The 21566-nt window shown below is 42.2% G+C and overlaps 1 protein-coding gene across 1 annotated transcript in view; it reads left to right on the forward strand.

Moving 5' to 3' along the window:
• Nucleotides 1-2492, forward strand: part of LAMP3 (lysosome associated membrane protein 3) — a 126821-nt gene extending 124329 nt beyond the window's left edge. Inside the window, exon 6 of the mRNA XM_085635358.1 lies at nt 1274-2492. Within this exon, the coding sequence (XP_085491484.1) occupies nt 1274-1410 (137 nt within the window). The 3' untranslated portion in view covers nt 1411-2492. The remainder of the gene's footprint in view (nt 1-1273) is intronic.
• The last annotated feature ends 19074 nt before the right edge of the window (nt 2493-21566 follow it).

Here is a 21566-nt window from a genome sequence, read left to right on the forward strand (position 1 = left end):
GGGTCAACAGTCCAGTGGCAGGTGCCATCTCCAGAATAGAATGAGTTGTGTACCTGCTCAAGCTGATACCGTGCCTATCATGCAGGTTTGCCTTGGACTGTTGCAATTAATTTTGTGACCAATGTCATATCTACCCTTTCACAGCCCCAGAGAACCCCATTTCCTTGTGTTCCATATGATGTTCTACTATATAGTTTGAATCAAAGCTTTCCGACAAATTGATAGGAAAGCTATACATAAAATGACTATGCAGTCTTCACTAACAGTACAGAAACTATCCAATCCTCAGAGGGAATCATTGAAACTTTGTCCATTGATGATAAAAATTCCACCTATGGATATCAATTGTGGTCATAGATCACCACTTCCTAAAGGCAGCAGTGTCATTGCTTGTCAACCATAAGCTGAGAAACATGTGGGTAAAAGCCACCTGCATGTGAGACAAGGCACTTGACTGGATCTCATCATCTTGATCATTACATTCCAGTCTATCATGGTTGCCCCAATGGAGCGGTTGTGTGTTAACTATCTCGAAATACCAATACATTGATGCCACAACACTAACTACCTTCTTATTGTGAGTTTAAATTATTCTTACACCTACTTTGACCCCCATCTCCCTGATCCTACAATTAAATAGCTTTTTTAAATATGTTAGGTCATGAGCAGAGCATTGCAGGTGTGTTGATTATGGTTTGCAATGACATAGGAAATCACTGTGCTTTTTAGGTTTTGCATAGCAACTAAAGTGTCATCTTAACTGTAATTTGTAAGTTTATTTCTTGAGTTTTTTAGGAGCAAACTTTTATTTGTTATGGAAATTATACCTGACCTTTAGCAAAGTTTTTTTCAGTGAAAATAAACGGAGAAATATAGCCATAGATATATGCAATTGAAAAAACAGATCGCTGCGGTGCTTCATGATTTGGAGTAAATCTGATGACCGGTTGCATAACATGGTGAATTGTAAAAAGATTTATAATTTTAGACCAGTATTCCATTCAGTTTGTACATGTTTAATAAATACATGACAATTTAATGAAATCTATGAAAAAGGAGGTGCGTTAAGGATGCAAAACTATTATTTAAATTTTTGGTATTTCTCGTGATAATTCCATTTATGGGTACTTAGGAGGAAATCACTAAACAAACACTGGAAAAAACAATTTTGTATATGCAATCGTGTCCATGATTTAAAAGTGGAGCTTATAAATATTCTTGCCTTGGACAAAAGGGCTAATAAACAGTTTTCCTTTTCCTTTTTTTCCATCAGAATCTGTGTGCTTCCAAGACTACAACTCCAGGATTGCTCTTGCTGTTGGACTTACTGTGGTCATCATAATCATTTTGGGCATTATACTGTATTTCATCTACCGCAGGAAACAATCATCAGGATATCAAAGACTTTAAAAGCAGTCCAGCTGTCTCATGTGAATTTTAAAAGGGATTTTTAAAACATATTGTAAAAGAGATACTCTTTTGAACTACCTTATTAAATATTCGAAACATCTGCACCTGTGACTGCAAAAACCAAGTATCTAAACTTTAGAGGTGGTGGGAAAAGTAAAATGTGGTACGTAATAATGTAGGACAGTCGTATGCTATGATTGGTCAGCTTAAGTTCACAGTTTTGTGATGAGAGTCCAATACATTTGCAACTCAATTGCAAATTATGTCCGCAAGCCTGAATAAACCTTGCCCATGTTGACTGTGAATACGGTTTTAACCAAAAGAAGTATTTTGGGTCTCTGTATCCTTTTTTCTCTTGCCTCCTACAAATTTGCACTTTTTCAGTAGTGCATGTTACTTGATGGTTATTTTCTAGAAACTTATTCCATTAAAATGAAAATACAATGGTTAAAATACAGCCTTGCCACAAAACAGAGCCATGTGCGTATGCTGTCTTTGATCTTGCAGCTCAGTCTCCTAAAACCAATGAATCTGTTATCTGATATCATATCTCAGGGGGTTTGAGCTGATGAAGCATGTGATGAAAAGCTCAAGTGAACATGTTTCAACCTGAGCAAGTTTTATCCTTATTGTTATTTTACTGAAGGGCATCACAATACTGCGAGAAATGTGGAGTTGGGTGGAACTTAACTCCACACCTTGGGAAACCATGCACCTCACCGTTAAAGTAGAATCTCAGAAATTCATATTTAGGAAGTCCCGTCTGTTCAATAAGAGATAATCAGATTTGTATCTAAGTCCAACATTCTGCTTATAACATGACCAAGAAGAAGGTTAGTGTATCTGGTCTTCAGTTTTGGAACCTATCCACTCACATTCAAGTTTCAGGAATGGTAAAATGTACCAAGAGGGGGCTGTTGGTGTCTTTCGGTCATTCTGCCACTAGGATAAGTCATGACACTTCATTAGTATCTAAGTCTGTGTTATTTACTTTTCCTGTTTAACAGTTTGACTGCTAAAAAAAAGTATGCAATAGTATGGCTAAAGTTGTTTGTTTTTCAATAAAACTGTTTAAAACCACACTTCCTTTATATTTGTGTTGCAAGCTTTGTTAAGCTCTTGCATGTGCTTATAGGCTCTTATGGTGCCCAGCGTTGAAGAGAGACACATAGCCTATGACAAAAAAGATAGCTCTTAATACATGCATTCCGCTGTCTGGAATCCTTACATTGGTTATATTCTGAGTTACAGGAATTACTGCTAACAGTTCAACAAAAGCCTGGGATAACACAAATAACTCAACACATGGAGGGGGAGGGGTCTGTTTATAGATGGTTAACAAACAGAGGGCTGGGCATCTAGAAGCTTATTGCTGGGGCTGTATAGATGTAACAAGGGGCCCCAAGGGAGCTTGGGTGACTAGGTAAGAACAGCCAGGCCTGAGGGACAGAAAATGGTGCCAAAGTGGACAGGAACTGGGGGATGATGCATGCAGTAAAAGTTCACATGTTGCTCAGGGGTGTGGCTGACAGTTGAGGTTGAAAGATGTGCCTGTCTCAGATTCTCCACACCGACCTTGTAAAACCGTCACATCCTTCAGGTTGACCACTTGGCATCTCTTCTGGGTCTTACACAAAAAGGTGTCCTGTGACGTTTTTGGCGAAGGCATGGTTGTAGCATTTTGAAGCCCGCAAACGAATAAGACATACCCTGCTTGAACCGAGACATAGGTGACAAGAGGGCACCTAGCATTGGAGCTGTTGAGCGTGTGTGACCCAGACTAACAGAGAGGAAACCTAGAGGCACAAAGGCTATTGGCACACGGCTGAGGAGATCCAGAGCTGTCAGGAAGATCCTTGACCAGAGTACACTAGGCTTTCGACAGACTGCCGCAAACTGGTTGGCTGATTGGGGGATCCTTATTCCCATACCAGGAGGAGCTGAGCCTGCAGTGAGGTGGTTTCTCTATAGTGAAGCCTCTTGCCATGAATCAAGCGCCTCTTGCAGGCGAGGCATAAGATGTTAGCAATGCTGGACCCTTGTCCTTTTAGATGAGAATGGAATTTCACCTTGGGGGTCTTGGGGCACAATTGTGTGGGAGGTCAGTTGGGTCTCTTGGCTACCCAGCGGAGCATTACATCCCCCCACCACCTCTGCAAAGCAGCTTCCATCACAATAAACAAAACACTTGACTGAGACAAACTTTTAACTCATTGAGGAAAATAAAGAGTATCTTAAGGTGCATTTTCACAGACATTATCTACAGCATATGAAGAACACAGATCCTTTACATCTGTGCAAAGTGGATGTGCAACAATTTGTGTCTGTTCTCAAGTTGTGGAGCACTACATATTAAGATGAATAATTGGAGGCAATGTAATCCGGAAATGGAGGGTGCCTTTGTTGCTCCAGTCAATATTACTTTATAAATCTGTTTTGCCCTGCAGCACGATGGGTAAACTGACCCCGTTGTAAATATTACCACCAACTGCAGTGAATAAAATGCAGCCCATTACTACACAACTTCACCAATCAAAGCCATTGTCAGCATCCTTGAAGACAGATGCTATTCTTACACACCAAATAAATTCCATGAAGATTTTAGCACCATATACGATACCAAGAAGGCTCTCGAAAAACAGGTCGACCCAATGGCCCTGGACCGGACTTCTTAGAGCTGATCAGAAAAGCTAGTTGAAACAATAACTGAAAACAAAGATATGTTGATGACAATTGAGCTGAATGTTGAGTGTCTTCAAACACAGGTGGCATAACTGGAAAAAGAATTTGCTTCTTAGAATTGATCAGAAGATTCACAAGGCTACCTCGCAGAATATAAGACTGATAGTCCTGTTTGAAAAAGTGGAAGGCCAACAGATGGAACTATTTCTGGAAGACAGGGTAAACAAGGCAGTGGTTACCAAAGCCTTATTTAACTTCATCAACGTTGAGTGTGCCCACAGGGTACCTGTGGTTCTGGCAGCGGCTCAGGTGCCCCCCAAATGCTCAATTCCAGGGACTAAGAGTTGTTGCTTCAGAGCACTAGGCAAAGCGCCCCCTTTGACGTGGAGGACACAAGGCTTTCTTATTTCCAGACAACACTGCAAAGGTGTAGCAACAAAGTAACCCCTCCTGTGAAGTCAGAGCAAAACTCCCTAAATATCTCCTTGGCTATATGCTCCTTTTCAAAACCATACTAAAAGTCCTGGATGACATGAAATCATGCATTTTCACCAATTCATCCAGGGATACTGAATGAGTTGAGCCGGGGCCTACAAACAGAAAGAACTGCAGTTCAGACTTTCAACTCTATTACAAGAGAAGGACTGCAGAAATTGATCACAAAGCTTTAGAGGTCTACCAACAAATGAAATGAACACAGTTGACCAAGTGCTGCCTTAACTGATACTGACGCAAAGGGATCATATGCTGACTCAGATGCAAGAATATAGGTTTGGATCACTGGTGGCTCCCACTCTTCGCACCCAAATGATGCAATATAACAGCATAGCGTATCATCAGGGAAGGTTACACCATCCCCACACACGCTTCATATCGTATTTTCCATGATGAAATTGCCATAATTGGTTGCTTGGAGGGAATACGTTTCATATAATAGCAGGGCAGAGCGGCCAGTGGCAGAGTTCTCAAAAGTAAACTATTCCATCAATGTGTTTTGAACCCCTATAGGAACGATTGGTTCGGTAGGTGGAATGCAGACAGGAAAGAGAGGTGGGTTTAAAAACATCTACTAGATACTTATTTCTAATATGGACTGTTAGAGGCCTGGAAAGATTATCCAAGAGATATAGAGGGAGATTTACTAAGATTTTACGCCGTAATTGCATCACAAAATATTTTTTTTCCAATGTAATTTCCTGCGCTAAACTTGTTTAGCGCTGGAAATAACGTGAAAGTAACGCGAAGCATTGCATAGCGCTTCTTTGCATTACTTAGCACCAAGGGGACATACCATGGGTGGGGCATGGGTGTTCCTATGAAACCACCCAAGGTTTGTGACGCGAAACCCAATTTACTAAATAAAGTTGACAGAGTTTAGCGTTAGAAAACTGTGCCCATTTAAAGTAGGTGCAAGGAAGGAGAAATGCTTTCATTTTGCCTTCCTTTTCCAACTTTTTATGTGTGCTGCACTTTGCAGCACAAATACAAAGAAGGAAAAGGGTTAAGGCCAGTCTATGCTGATGGGCAGATTTACAAGGACTGGCGCATCCCTGCCTATTAGCAAGGATGCGCCAGTAAAGATGTGACACGTAGGAATACCCTGCCACCACCACGGATGCGTCGCATTTACAATGCAATGCACCGTGCTGCAAGGATAGTCAGATGCATGTCGCATCTTATGTCGTAAGGGCAGCGCATTGCTGGGGTCGTGTCGCAATTGCCACACAACTCCAGCAATGCTCAGGGGCTCCCTATACCTAACATGCTGCATCACTACTTACAACTGCTTCTAGCAGGCGTAAGGTTTTGACGCAGCAAGGAGGTAAAAGTGACTCAGTGAAATCTTGTAAATTTTACTGCCTCACTTTTACGGTGCTTCCTTGCGACAGAACGCCCACCCTGCATACATTATACCTGACATAGGTATAATGTAGCACAGGCTTTACAACGTGATGCATCTCACTAGATGTGTTTTATAGTCAACAAGGGAACCCACAAGGTAATTAAGGACCTTGGGCATCAACTTTATATTATGCACAAAGGTCCTTAAAAAACATTTATAACGTAATGATGAATATAGACCAGGATCAGTACTGTATTGTAGGATAACCAGCCGGAGAAACAATTTAATAATTCAAAGAATTGTTAAGCATATTCAAGGGCACACAGGGACATACAGTGGAACACAATCCTGCGTCCTACATACAAACAAAGGACAATTATATTTGGACATTTAGTAGTTCAGGCGAAGAAACAAAGGAAGCTTATGGTCAATGGAAATAGAAGACAAGCTTTCCATGAACAATACTCACACTGGGTTTAACACAATGGTTTAACGTGTAAATATGTTACATAGGTCGACAACGTTTCTATCCCCTTTAACTCGATATAGGGATCATCATCAGGACGGTGTAATTATTTGCCTGAGTATAACATACTGCCTTGATTAAAAGGACAGAATCCTCAATTAGAGTGAAGTGAAGATAATTAGCTCTTGCCGTAGCGGTGCGGTGATCAATTGAGGGCACCTGCGTCTTTACGCGAAGGCTCGAGAGTGAGCCAGAGTAAATGGATACAATTGGCACTGGACGATAATACGATCCGGTTCGAAGCGACAGTGGTTGCCTGATAAAGGGAATCCTTGGACGCAACATTGTCGTAAAAATGTCGCAAGGGGCTTGTAAATCTGCCCCATAGTATTTTGAACTGGAAGGGTACCCTTCCAGTACAAAACCTATGCTAGACTCACAGAGACACCCTTGCACCATGGCGCAAAGGTGTGTCTGTGGCGCACGGCAGATGATTTCAGCGCTGGCACTAGGGAAACGGGACTAGAGTGCCATTTTTCAGTACATTTGGTGCTCTCCTCCTCTCTCCTTTTCACACACCATAGCATTTGCGACTGCTGCACTGCGTGAAAAAAGTGGCAAATCTGCCCCATAGAGTCTACACCTAATTGAGGAGGAGAGGTGTAGACTTTGCCTTGTTACATTAAGCTCACCGGATGAGTTCGGAGGGAGAGAATTTGAGAAGGAAGTGGAGAGGGCTAGAAAACCATGCATCTTATTCAGCATTCGCAAGAGTCACCTTAGTGTGGATTAAACCAGGAGTACCCTTCGTACCCACCAGAAAGCAACTTGTGTAAGCTACATTTCTAGACCGATTATCACAGTATTTGGTGTTGGTGGCACTTCTACCGATTATTATGGAGAGTGATTTCAATTGTGTAACAAGTTAATCTCTGGGCTGGTCCTGTTAACCAATCCTGAATTCAGCAGTGAGCAGAACGGGAAATAAGTTGAGGGGCTTGATCCCTTATTATAAGTACTTTGTTGAGAAATAATAATAAAAATGTGTTTATAAACGTTGAGGCGCTAGAGAGAGGAATGGATAAAGAAATGACCTCAGCGCTTCATCAGCAGGAAAAGTCTGTGGAGGATAAGCAGTTGCCCTGCAGTGATGTGATGAGCAGGGATAGCAAGGGCAAACTGACAGGCGAATGGCTTACATAGAATACAAGCCGCGGCGAGCACTGCGTGGAGGCAAAAGGAAACAATCTATCACACTGAGTAAAGAATAATAAAAAGGAAAGTTAACAAGGAGGGAGAGAGTCAGTTGTGGTTCCAAAGCAACAGGGCATGCCTATGTTTGAGGGAAATAACTTGCAAGCAAACACTGGTGATAAGAACAACTGATAGTGAGCAACCTGTAATAAATCTAGAAGCCCTAAACAAATATCAAATGCAACATTACATCACACCCTCCTCTAAAACAAGCAAGAGGAAGGTCAGTATGAACACGTGAATGAGGAAGTAACTCATCTAAATAATAATCCTCCATTTTTGTGGGAATTCCTGTTTACCTCGTGCGTCTGATTGTACCACGATCCAAAGCAGAATCATTGAATTCAATATTAGGTTGAAGCTGAGCATCAGTTAATGATCTGCTTCTCACCTATGCTGTTCACTGTTAGACTCTCCCTGCAAATGCATTCCTCCAGAAGAACAATTCAAAGCAGACTTACCTTTAGAAATGTCAGAGTCTTGTGAATTATGGCTTGGCACTGCCAAACAGGAAGTTCGATGGAGATACTGGATCCACATTTTTAGTCAAAGAAGAATGTCATAATCACTTTTCAGATGATCAGGTTCAGTTACATCAAGATTAACCGTGACAATTTTACTCAAACTCCACCATGAGCAATTATTGAGTTTGGCAGAGTTTTGTTTATAAAGTTTTGTCCTGGTATAAGGCAACAAGTGAGGAGTGTTTTGTGATCTTCCGGTGTTGACCCTCTAGCCTAGAGTCACTGATTCCTGGGTAAGACTTCATTCAACATGTCTTGGGAGTTCCGCAACCCAACTCGGTCATCCTTCAGTGTTGTTTTCTGTCTTTAATCATTAGACTTGTAGATTAGTGTTTGAATTTTGCCTGGAATGGTTCCCATATCTTCATCCATTTATTAGATCCATTTATACAATCCAGTTTAGCAAATCTCTGAGCAGACTTGAGCTATTCAGAGCCTGTAGGAGGAAGGTTGGACACCCAGCTCAAGCATATTTCTCTCAGTGCAACTAATATTAATATAAGCAATTGTGACTGTGCATCAGTGTTGGGATGACCAACTCATTTAATCACTGCCCACTTGGAAAGGTAATCCATCACAACTAATGCACAGATGCTCCTGAATATCCTAGTGAAATATGGTCCTAATTAATCAATGGACACTTTTGCCAGTGTCTCTGGGGAAAATCTGAATTCCCAGTATACCAGTTTGAACCTTGAATTGAAATGGCATACACACCACATCTCCTCACATAATCTGCATTTCCTTTGAACTATATAAGACTACCATTAATATTTTTGGATTCTTCTTTTTATGAGAGTTTCCCCCAAATGAACAGCATAGGCATCTAACAAGATGTAGAAGCATATCTCCAGTAGGAGAATACTACACCATTCCATAAGCACTAAGTAGTCACCTACATAAATGTGCTCCTTATCTTTCCAATGCACTTGCAAATCACTTGACAAAATGTGTTGTCTGGGTCAACCGTGGCAAATGAATTATTTGAACTTTCGTAGGAGGCTCTCGTTCTCAGTTGCCACAGACCACTTTTTCATATTAAACTTGAAATCATATTTTTCTAAAATATACTTAACAAAAGTAATAACACAATCTTACACAATTTTTATTATTATTTGGAATATCATGTAATCTAGGTAAGCAATAAGCAGCCAAATTACATGACCCAGGAAAAAATTGATTTCAAATTATAGTCATATCATTTATAAATAATTATGAATATGCCTTACCAGCGCTATCTCCACTGAGAAGAGAAGGCCAGGGTTTGCGTTCAGTTTTAGTGTCATTTTTTTCCCATTAATAGATTTTAAAATGTTAAATTGTGTATGAGCATATTCGACCCTCCAGATCGAAAGTGGCATGATGTCAAAGATCTTCAGGCAAATGCTACTGTTTCATCACACCTGTGAACTTTTTTCATAAGGATGGCCCATAAACTCACACCACTGGTTCCCACCGATGCTATGCGCAATGCAGAGCGATGCAATTAGTTTAGGGGAGGAGATTCAGTTATGGATTTCTTCAACGAATCTGATGCTTTTGGGGTTCCTCAACCCAGCTGAAATTTTCAGCTTTTGTTAGGAGATTTCTGAAAGGTGCCTGTAAGTTAGCAAACTTGTCATAAAAAACATGAACAGTACTCTCATACACCCAAATAAGAATGAAGTTGATCTTTCTCAGCGGGACAGCTAACCAGTACCTTTGTTTGAAATGCCTACCCAACAGTGTAAATCCGTGGTGAAACAACCTGATGTGTTACTCGTTGTGGCAAAAAGAACATGGTCATCAATTTACATAGAAATTCATGGAGAGCGATCCCCCTATCCAGGAATCCTTTTACCATACACACGCAGATTTGACCTGTTCCTCTGCACCCAATGCATGCTTCTTTGTATTGCACAGAGTGCCAGAGTAAGACACTCTCAGACCATAATCCTCTGCCTCTGCAATCCAGGAAGCCGCACCTGAGTTCATCACACATGGTAGGGATTACATTTGAAGGGTTTCTCATTAATGCAAGATCGTTGATTAAACACTAAATGGAGTTCGCTGATTTTCTTGTATCACATGATCCAGATTGGGTTTTTGTTACAGAAGCATGGGCCAGTGAAGCTTCTGGTCCTGACCTGATTGATGCTGTCCCGCCGCACTAATCCATCCTCAGACTAGATTGAGTGGGTAGGTCAGGAGGGGGTCTGGCATTTGTTTTTAAAACTTTTTTATAAGTGCCACATTGAATCTAGCCTAAGCACTAGCTCTTGTGAAACCTTTCATTTTAAGTTTAAACTATCTGATACTAGCTAATTTGCTGGGATGCTGGTTTATAGGCCTCCTTGTCCTAGCACCACTTTTTTAAAGGAGTTTTTGAATCCTATAGAACCCTATCTGGTAAAGAGTGGGATGACCATTTTGGGTGACTTTAATTTCCACCTTGAAGAGAATGCTATTAAAGACTCTATGGCACTGAAGGAGACCTTTAGTGGAGTGGGGATGTTCCAGTTGGTTAAAGCACCTATCCATGAGCCAGGACATACCCAGTATGGTATATTTCCGAATGATCCTCAGGTAACATTCCAGTCCGTGTCCCCTCTAGGTTGGTCAGACCATGGAGTTGTGTTATATTCACGAATATTCCCCATTTGCGTGTGAAATGTTTTTAATCTAATGCCAAGGTGGGTAGGAAAAATTGGAAGGGAGAACCTATAGAAGCATTGGCTAATGATCTAGATAACTTGCCCATGGATATACATGATAATGTAGATAAGGGTGCAGAGGCCTTTGTATCCTGGCTGGGAGTGGCAGCTGATATGGTAGCCCCCATTTGTGAGATTAAGATGAAGAGTAACTCTCCCACGGGCCCGTGGTTTAGCAAGAGGCTGAGAACTCTTAGACAGGCCTGTCGCAGCCAGAAGCGAATATGGAGGAAGACCTACAAGGAGCAAGAAAAAGTCATTCACAGGAGTAGGATTAGGGAATACTAAATAGCTCTTACAGATGAAAAATCATTATACTGCACCAACAAAATTAATTCAGCTAAATCCTCTAAAGAGCTTTTTCGGGTGGTACAACAGCTCTCCTCACCATCGGCAGTCAGAGTGGCTGAAGGGTCGCAAGACTTCTGCACTGTTGTGGCCGGTGCAGGTAAGAGCGGTGGGGTGGGGTGAGCGTGGCTTAAGTCGGCAGACGACAGAATAGGAAGAAGAAAAAAGAAAGAAAACCACTTACCTTGCGCTCGCCCCTTCGGTCGGCAATGCTGCGAGATCAAGGTAAGTGTTTTTATTTATTTATTTTCCCTATTCCGTCATCTATTGACTTCCCCCCAAGAGACCCTCATCTGGGCATACCCTGCCAACTTATAGCAAACTAAGCAAACACAAGGAGATGATGGCCAGAGCACTGAAACTTTCCAGACACTCAACCCCAGTCCTTGTGTTTGCTTTGTTCGCCCTAAGTTGGCAAGGTATGCCCAGACATGGGTCCCTTGCTCACTTTGCCACTGGATTCAAGCTAGCCTGGCTGATAAGGGGTGTTACCCTGAAACCGGTCCCAGAATGCTTGTTTCTGGTCTAGGGATGACCTGGCTTGGCAGTCCGGGCTGGACTGCTTCCAGGAGGAACAGGGTAAAGACTGATTTGCATATGGTTGAGTCTGAAGTGAGCTAAAGAATGATGATGGAATCAAGCCAGATCTGTTACTGTGGGTGAGTATCTGAAAAGTTTCAGCGCTCTGTCCATCATCTCCTTGTGTTTCATTCCTTCTCATAAACAATCATTAGAAAAAATTACAAGTTGCAACTTCTATGTGTGCTGCATTCTGCTACACAATAAAAAGTTACAAAACTCCATTACTGATTGTTTGTGTGCAGGAAGGGACACCTTCCTGCGCATAAACAATCTTACCCTGCAATGCAGGCACCCTTGCACAATGGTTCAGGAGTGGCTGCGTTGGCGCTCGGCAGCTAAATTTAGCGCCAGCGCAGGGTTAAACACTGGGCTGTGCCGTATTGTTGTAAATACGGTGCAGCCCTGTGTTTCAGAAGAGGCGAAGCATGGCGTTAAGCTAAGAAGGCTAACGCTGTGCTATATCACTTCATTGTACATATGCCCCTGGATCTGCATTAGTGTCGGCCACAGATTATATCAGGCAGTTAGTGAATGAAGAGCATGGTGTGAACTTGATCCTATTGGATCTATCCGCGGCCTTTGATGCCATCTCCCCTTCTTTACAAATTGAACGCCTACAAGAGATGGGCATTACAGATAGGGCACTATTGTTCTCCTTCCATAAAGATCTCTCTTAAATGGTCATGCTGAATCAACACCATTCTGATGTCTTTTCCCTGCCTTGCCACCATTATCCATTCCTATGGGCTACATTCGATATCATATTCTGACGACACCCAAATCATTATTCCGATTCCTAGGAATTCTGCAGCCATTGTAGTTAATTCCTCACACTGTATGTCTGCGGTAGCAGAATGGTTGGGAAGAAACTTCCTTAAAGTCAATGGCGAGAACTTTGAGGTGCTGCTTTTTGAAACGCATACCTCAATCTGGAATGATACCTTGTGGACGGACTCCCGTGCACTTTGCCTGTCCCAGCTGATAAGGTTAAAAATCTTGGAGTGATTCTAGAAACTTAGCTTTCTCTGGATGGATGGGCCAATTATCTAGTTGCAACATGCTTCTGGCTTATAAGAAGATTAAAATAAATCTTTCCCTTAAAGCCCATCTCAGTGCAGGAGCAGGTTCCTCTGGCGTTGGTTTTGTCCAGAATTGATTACTGCAACACTCTTTGATTCTAACATCAGTACCCAAGCAAAACTGCAGGTAGCACAGAACACTCTTGCCAGGGCTATTCTTGATAGTCCCAAGCATCAATCTGCTTTTGCAGGGTTGTGTGAGCTTCTCTTGCTCCCTATCCGAAAGCGTATCAAACTTAAGACTATCTGTATGGTACATAAGGCTCTTTATCAAACAAGCCCAGCTGGAATAAGGGGGGTGTTCCAGTGGTACATTTCAGGTAGGGATCTGCGATCAGCCCATCACAATCATGTCACTTTTCCCATATTGTAAAATGAGATGGGGGCAGAACTTTCTCACTTGCTGCTGCCACACTCTGGAACTCGCTCCCTCAGTCTTTGACAATCAAAGGGCATTTACCTTTCATAAAGGCATTAAAGACCTGGCTATACACTGTATAAGCTATTTCTTTTGTTGGCCTCGTATCTGTTTGATTACCGCTGAATCGCGCTTGCTGCTGTAACTAGAGCGCCTTAATGCCTATAGGTATTTGTCGAGCTTTATAAATTAAAAAATCAAATCAATTGTCGAAATTTGCAGGGGTCTCGGAGAAGCTGACCATCCACATTTGTCCCACAGTTTACATTCCCCATTCCTAACAAATCATGAGGGTCTGACTGCAACTCAAGTCAAACCTTTCCACCAGGCTCGACCTCTCTCTTAGCTGAATAAGTATGTCGATCATGGGTTAAATGATTATTTAGTTAGAATACCAACAAGCTTAGACCAAAGCGATTTATATGACAATGGTCCCAACTATTACTCTTTATTCCTGCGGCATGCCAAACATCCTTAGATTTTGCACATGGAGGAAGGGGCACGAGTAGTTGTTAATAGACTAAATGGCATCCCGCACCACTTTTGGTCTCAATTTGGAACATTCACGGTTCTAAGAACTTGTCAAACCTCCTACGTAATCCAACAGCAGAGAAATATTCAATACTACTTCTTCAGGAGATGTGGTTGCTGGAGAGCCCATCTCGTGATGGTTATGTGATTTGTGTAAAAAATGCAATTCTAACCAAGCCAGGACATAATTCTGGTGGTCTACTGACTGGTGTCCATTCTCTGCGAGATGAAGGTCCAAAACCTGTACATAACCTATACCTGTCTGTTGGTGTGCATCATTGTTCCCTCGAATCAAGATAATTTTTCTTGGTCTGTGATCTGATTAAATATTTATATCCCACCCAGTGTAGTATCTTTTGTTGATAACTTGAAGAATTTTGACTATGACTTGTACACGCTATAATGCCTCTTTCCAGATTCTATGTTTATCTTGGCAGGCAATTTTAATTTCAATATGCCACTTCATCAGTCAGATGCCGATTCTTCTGACTTGTTAAATGACATATCTTTTGTGATTGTGGATGGGGGCGAAAATAGTGGTAGATCAGCTCAGGTGCTATCACTTGTAAGGCAACACAATTTTATCAGGTTTAATGGTCACCTAACAGGCAATAGCCCTGGGTGATCCACTGTTAGATTTAGCAACTCTAAAGCACCAACCACTGGCAATCACTCTAGGTAGCATTCTAACCCATCGAATACACCCACTGTGCTCCTTTTAGAGAGACCCACCCTAAGCAAATCAGTACTGACCTTGCTCCTCATGGGTTCATCCCATTCCGAACTGCCAAGTGCATGTTACATAACTGGGCCTAATGTAGACCTGTTGTGGGCTAGGGGTCATCAGTAACTAAATTAATGAGGATACCCACTCTGAAGCAAACTATGCCATGCTGCTCCACAAGCTTGGCCTGTGCTTGGGTGACCCAAAAATGAGATAACTCCCTAACTCCCTTAGCTGCCCAATAACAGGAGGAGAATAATGAGACTTCCTGGCCCTGGAGCAAGAGAGTAAATGGCATAAGGTACAAAACACACATGAAGTCCACAATTCAATGTCTTCTCGCCAGACTTATCTTAAGACTGCCCCTCATACTATTCATGTGCTGGGTGAAAAAGAAGGAAAGAGGGCTCTGGGTGAAAAAGAAGACCTCTGTAGAAGGCTTGTTAATCTCCACAGGGTGATGTAGTGTAGTAAGCTTGTAAAGAGATTACAGAAAAAGAGGATATTGGGGTCAGCTGGATATGTAAGTGCTGGAATTCACAGTAATAGGGTAGGCTTTTGAGGCATCCACAGCATGGTCTTGTTTTGTCCCAGGGAGCAAAATAATTCTCACCTAAATGAAGCGGAAGTAATCAATCACAAAATGCTGTAAAAATAAGGGCGAACCCTATTTGAGCATTATAGCCCGCACGTCCGCTCACCTACTCTTAACTTTCCAATGACAATTCAAAATCCATACAATTATTACCTAAATCACAGATGAAACACACTTACATAATCAGACCCTCCCCTTGCCCTACTACACATAAACACCCACTCAGCACACAAATGCATCAGACAACTGGGACCTCTTCACTTTTCAAATATTAGAACACACTTCATCTCTGACTCAGTGCACAGTCACATACACATTCATTCCTAATTTGTTGAGATCAGCACCATCCAGTACCTTAATTACACAAACCATGTGTCGGTCTCACTATTAGAAACTGCACTTATTTATTACCATTCCTAAACAATAAACCATAAAATGACAAATAAAATTTAGCCAATCTTAGGAAAAAGATATTTGAAAACATTTTATAATTTAAAAAGTTAAAACATTTTAAAAATGAATTACCATTATAAAACAGAACATCTTTAAAACAATTTGTAAAAAAGATACACTCATTTTAAAAGCTTAACATCTTACACAAAAATATTTCTAAACTTTAACTTTATTGAAAGTTTTGTTATATATTTTTACATTTTTTACAATGTAATTGTTTTATTTGTTATTTAATACTATTAATGTATATCTTCATTAATATGAAGATAAAATGTTTTAAAACTATGAATATAACAAAATTAATTCACAAATTCTAAATATTAATTTGCATTTCTTTAAAATTATTAACTTAAAATGTAATTTAAAATATATATTTTTTTAAATCTCCCCACCCTTATCCCCTAAAAACCCAACATCCTGCTACTGAAAACAAAAATTAAACAATTATTTATATGCATTAATAAAACAAAAAACATAAATTTCAACGATTTCATAACAAAATAAATTATATTACTAAAAACAAATAAATGAAAATAATAAATATATACAATCAAACACACTACAATAAATTATATACTGATTAACACTTACAACCAATATTTAATATTAAATAGAATTATATTTTCAACATCAATATTTTTACAATACTAAAAACAATATTTTTACCTTCGATATGCCTGTCGCGATATTTTTGATAGCTCAATATTCTTGAAACAATATTTTTGTATCACTATATTTTTTCTCAATATTTTGTGCAATTACCCAAGGCACACACATAACAGCAGAACTTTACACAAGAGGATCCTGTTGGCCACGTTCTAAATAATGCATATAAAATGGCCTGGTCACGCTGTCAATTGTAAAAACATATTATGCTGCCACTACTGCTTTATGTGCTAAGCCCAAGACAGGGACAGTAGTCCTCTGCACACTATTAGGGCACACTTTGTGCACATCTCCAGGTCACAGGACAGTTCCAGGACCTCGAATAGTCAGGGAGAGACCGAAGTCTCTCCACACATGCTAGATTAGCATGACATTAGGGCCAAAATAAAAGTCAGGATATGAGATATACAAGCAGTAAGACACTCGGGGCAATGGAACATATCAGTATACCTGTCCCAACACAAGGGCTCCCAGCTGTTACCTCCTGCCTAAAACCTATGTTTTGTAACTCATATTAGAATATCAATGTAGGGAGAGATGTAAAAGGGCACACATGGGACAGGCGAGTAGAAGCCTCAACGCCATCTTGAAGTTTAATGACTCCTTCCTGTCGTAACACTCCTGGTAAATGAAAATAGCATACCACACAATGGTGCTTGACACTTTTGTTGTTATTATGAGAGTTTGGCAGCATGAGAGAGTTGGGAGGCGGTTTAAAGGTTTGTTTAGAAACCATGGGAACTGAATCATGTATTGTCCCTTGAAATTCTACTTTTGGAATACCTGATTGCTCATTCGCATGTTTTCTCTTTGGGAAAACGTAATAAAACTGATATGTACAGGACCTGGGATAAAAAGTTAAATAAAACAGCTTGATATGAGCATTGCATCTGTTGAAATGAATATGACATGTATTACAATGAATATGGAACACACATAAAAAGTTGAAATAAAACAGCTTCATATGAGCATTGCATCCGTTGAAATGAATATGACATGTATTACAATGAATATGAAACACACTGGAATAAACATGAAATGCTTTGAAATTATTATATGTTAACACAAATATAGTATATTCTGAAATAAATATACCACTTGTTGAAATGCACATGACCCATTTGAAAAAGTATATGACACCAGCTGAAAGGATTAAGACCTGTTGAATTTATTATGAACAAAGTTTAAATGAATGATACACGTTGAAAGAATATGACCAACACTGAAATGAAAATGATATGCCTTGAATTAATGTGGAATGTATTCTAAGTAATACAGTATTCATTGAAATTGATATGACACCCCAGGTCCCTGTGAATAGAAATGCATGTATAGAGTGTGTACCAGAGCAAGGGCAAGACCTTCTCACCTCTTCTGTTGGACATGAATAGCAATTGATGTACAAATTTGGGCATTTGTCAATGTCTCCTGTGCACCATAGGCTGAATTGATGTTGGTATATGGAGCCAGAATCTGTTCATTTACCATGAATGCAGAAATCTTAAGAATATAAAAAACAGACACGCACAGGACTGTCATGCCCCGGGGTCCCGGCTCGTCGACGCTGCAGTATTTAAGGAACCCCGAGGCAAGTAAACGCGCTTAGCGTTCTTGCTTCGAGATTCATTTCCGTCCCACGCTTAGCTGCCTGACTTCTGGTAGAGCATTTCCTGTTTCCGTCTTCGTGCTTGTGTGCGAAGGCGGCTTGCTGTATCGTTGCCGCTCTCTCCATACGCGGCGTTTCGTCCTGCGATCATCCCCACCATCGCTAGCAGGTCGGACATCGCCTCTCTCCCCTTCGTGCAGAGAGAGAGGTTACTACGGAGTTCCTGGCTTTCTGTAGCGCTTAGTATCTGTTGTCTTTTCCAGTATTAGTGGCTCCATAGCAGTGCTAAATCCCAAGCGCTTTCTTTCCTTTCAAGCCGGGCTGTTTCCATTGCACTCCACGTTTGCTAGGGAGTGTCTTACTCCGCATTTTCCAGCACCTACTGTATCAGTTGTCCTCCTCCTTATTTTCCCCCGTTATTCCCTGCTTGTGGCACTCAACCAGTGGCGAACTCTGCTCTTTCTATCGACCAGGCGTTGTTCAGTATACGTGTAGCCTGGTAGTGTTCTTTTGGGTTGCACACACTAGTGTGGGTGTTACCATACCATTTCCTATTACGAAAGTATCCAGTCGCTCCCTTGGGATATTTGCGTGGATCACTGTGCTGACTCTCCTCCCGACAGAATCACGGTAACAGCGCAATGCGCTGCTTTATTCTTCAATAAATGTATGCTAAAAAAGAGAAGGGGAACTCAGGGGGAATCTTTATTGTTTTGACAGGTTGTGATATATGTCTCAGTAGAACAACTATCATCCACAGTGGTCTCCAGGCAAAGTAGAATCCGGGGAGTCTGTAGTCTTTCAACAGAACTACTGGGGGTAAGCTGCATGAAGGAATAGAGTAGACTCTAGTGTTGGTTCTTACTCCCTTCTAAAGTTGTGCTCTCATTTACGTAGGACGTTACAGTTGACTCCTTGACGCCTTCACTCTACAAGATTAGAAGTCACCATATAGTGGTACGTGAGGTCAAGTGTCGAGTTCTAAAGAGGGTTGTTCTTATGTACTAGTATTTACACAGTCTTTATTTTTACAGGGTGTGTGCGAGGTGTGTGTCCCCTTTCTTCAGAACCAGATGCCAGTTACGCCCTTGAAGTGCTAACCCGCCTTCCCTTGTTTGGTTTCCCTGTTTTCCCCTGGCGAGTCTTCCGAACCTCTAGAGTCTGATAGAGTCGGAAGACGGCTGAGGTATTCTCATCAGGCTCCTGACGCTCCTGCAGAACTTTCTGGCAGACCTTACAAGGACATAACAAACACCACTTAGAAGCACAGCAAGAATTGGGTCTTGATGCACCACTATTAAAAGCATGTGAGAGTTACAGTACTTCTGGAGTCACAAGGCAAGTACCAGACTCATTCAATATAAACCGAATTGAGTTGTCAAGGGTACAGCTAAAAGGATGTATGAAAGGGTACACAAACCCACCAACAAAGGTGGCTGGCATCAGTAGGGTCTGGGCAGATATACTAAAAGCACCTGCTGAAGGTTTTTAAAAGCAGTGAACAGCCATGAGCATGTACTTCACACCAACGTACATTAGCGGTTATACCACATTTACACCTACTTAAAAATATGTGTAATATTAAACACCACCATGAGGTATGTGTAGGCTGAGCAACATGAAAATTAGGTAAAGCTTGGCCACCATGAGATACACCATTGTAAATGAGGTCATGCAAGGTTAACACAAGGTCAGTATGAAGTAAAGGACGAATGTAAAGTAAGGACGAATGAAACATGTCATGCAGGCATGTTGTAATATATTTACAGGCAAAGGGAAATATGAATGTAATTGTGTATGGCTACATTGAGGTGTGTGCCAACCAAGGGAAGTGGGTGTGAGGTCTTGCAGGATTGTTAGGCAGTCATTGTAGACCAATACAGGGGCAAAGATGTCCTCCATCAGTAACTGCTGTAAGGCACAAGAAGTGTGTCTCTGTCGTGATGAGACAGGAGTGGCGGGTGCCCAACATCTTGGAGTTCGCAGTTTCATGGCAGAAAGGAGAACGGAATCTATCAAAAGAGTGAATCAACATGTTGACGTGTAAAGGTATAACAGTCTGGCGCCACATCCTTTGGTTTTTGCTTTGTTCGCCATAAGTTGGCAGGGTATGCTCAGACGTGAGTCCCTTGCTCACTTTGCCACTGGATTCAAGCAAGCCTGGCTGAAGACGGCTGAAATGCAAGAAACCGGTCCTAGGAAGCTTGTTTCCGGTCCAGGGAAGACATGGCTTTGCAGTTCGGGCTGGACTGTTCCCATGAGGCACAGGGTCAGACTGATTTGCATATGGCCATGTCAGAACTGGGGTGGCAGAGTGGGCTAAAGAACGGTGATGGATTAAACCCAGATCAGTTGACTGGGGGTGAGTGCTTGCAATGTTCAACACTCCGTCCATCATTTCCTTTGGTTTTTGCTTTGTTCGCCATAAGTTGGCAGGGTATGCTCAGACGTGAGTCCCTTGCTCACTTTGCCACTGGATTCAAGCAAGCCTGGCTGAAGACGGCTGAAATGCCAGAAACCGGTCCATATTTGAGTGCAAGTGAATCAGAATGGGGCTTTGAGAGGGCAGCTGACTGCATAGAGTTGTGCCCCTCAGGGTTATTGGGCCGATTGATCAGCCCGGGCTCCATATGGGCTGCTTTGGTCTGTAGCCATTTAGGCTTGTAGCACGCAACAGATAGAACAGGCCGCAGGCATGAGTAAAGGGAATGAGGAGGCCGCAAGGGCAGTGGCCTCTGAGCAGCGATGAGACACGGCTCGAAAAGAGTGCAAGGACACAGGGGCATGGCAGAAAACACATTCGGGGAAGGTGTCGGTGCAGGAGATGGGGAAAGGGGGTGGGCCTTTGGACCCTGCCCCCCTCCTACAAGGGGAAGGAAACTACTCCAGTAACTATAATGGGGTGGGGGGAGAGGGGTAGAATGGATAGGAGTAGAGGAGAGCATAAAGGTCCCATTGGGCATTAGGCAGGGAGGGAAGGGAGGGCCCAGTGCAGAGAGGTTGGCCCCAGGGGATGCAGAGTATGCTGGGCAGCAGCAGCGGAGAGAGATGGGAGGCAAGATTGAGGGATGCAGTAGGGATCCGGAAAGAATAGAGGGGAAAATAGGGTGGATGGGGAGGGGGAAGCGCCACAGCAATGGCCCCCAGTAACACTGGAAATGGGGGATTGGTTAGATAGGGCCCCCTGAGGGCTGCAATCATGCTGGTCAGAAGCTGGAGGGTGGGAGCAGGAGGCGGGCCCTGCCACCGGAATAAAGGTCAGGGAGGAGCACATCTGGATGTCTATGAAACCCACCAGGGCCAAAGAGTGGGTTCTGTGACAGCATTAGTGGTGGATATGTTACATTGGAGTGAAGAAGCTGAGCAGGGAGGCTGGGCAGGGAAGGCAAAAAGGGAGGGTGGAATGCAGAGGAAATTGGAATTCAGGCTACCCCACAGGATATATACCCGCCAAGTGTCAGATAGGGGCAAGGTGCCAGCACGGTGGGGAGGACACTCGACAGGAGCAGAAAGGACCAGGGCGGTAGAGTGCCAAGCGACGGGCAGCATGAGGGAGAGCGGGAAGAGGAGGTAGCAGGACGGAATGGCCAGGGCAGTGGAGGGAGCTAGTACTGGATGCCTGAAGAGATAAAAGAGTAGGCAGGCAGGGACACTATCCCCGGCTTGCTGGACCTCCCCTTTGTATTGTAGGA

Source organism: Triturus cristatus, chromosome 11, assembly GCF_964204655.1.
Source record: "Triturus cristatus chromosome 11, aTriCri1.1, whole genome shotgun sequence".
NCBI classification, from domain to species: domain Eukaryota; kingdom Metazoa; phylum Chordata; class Amphibia; order Caudata; family Salamandridae; genus Triturus; species Triturus cristatus.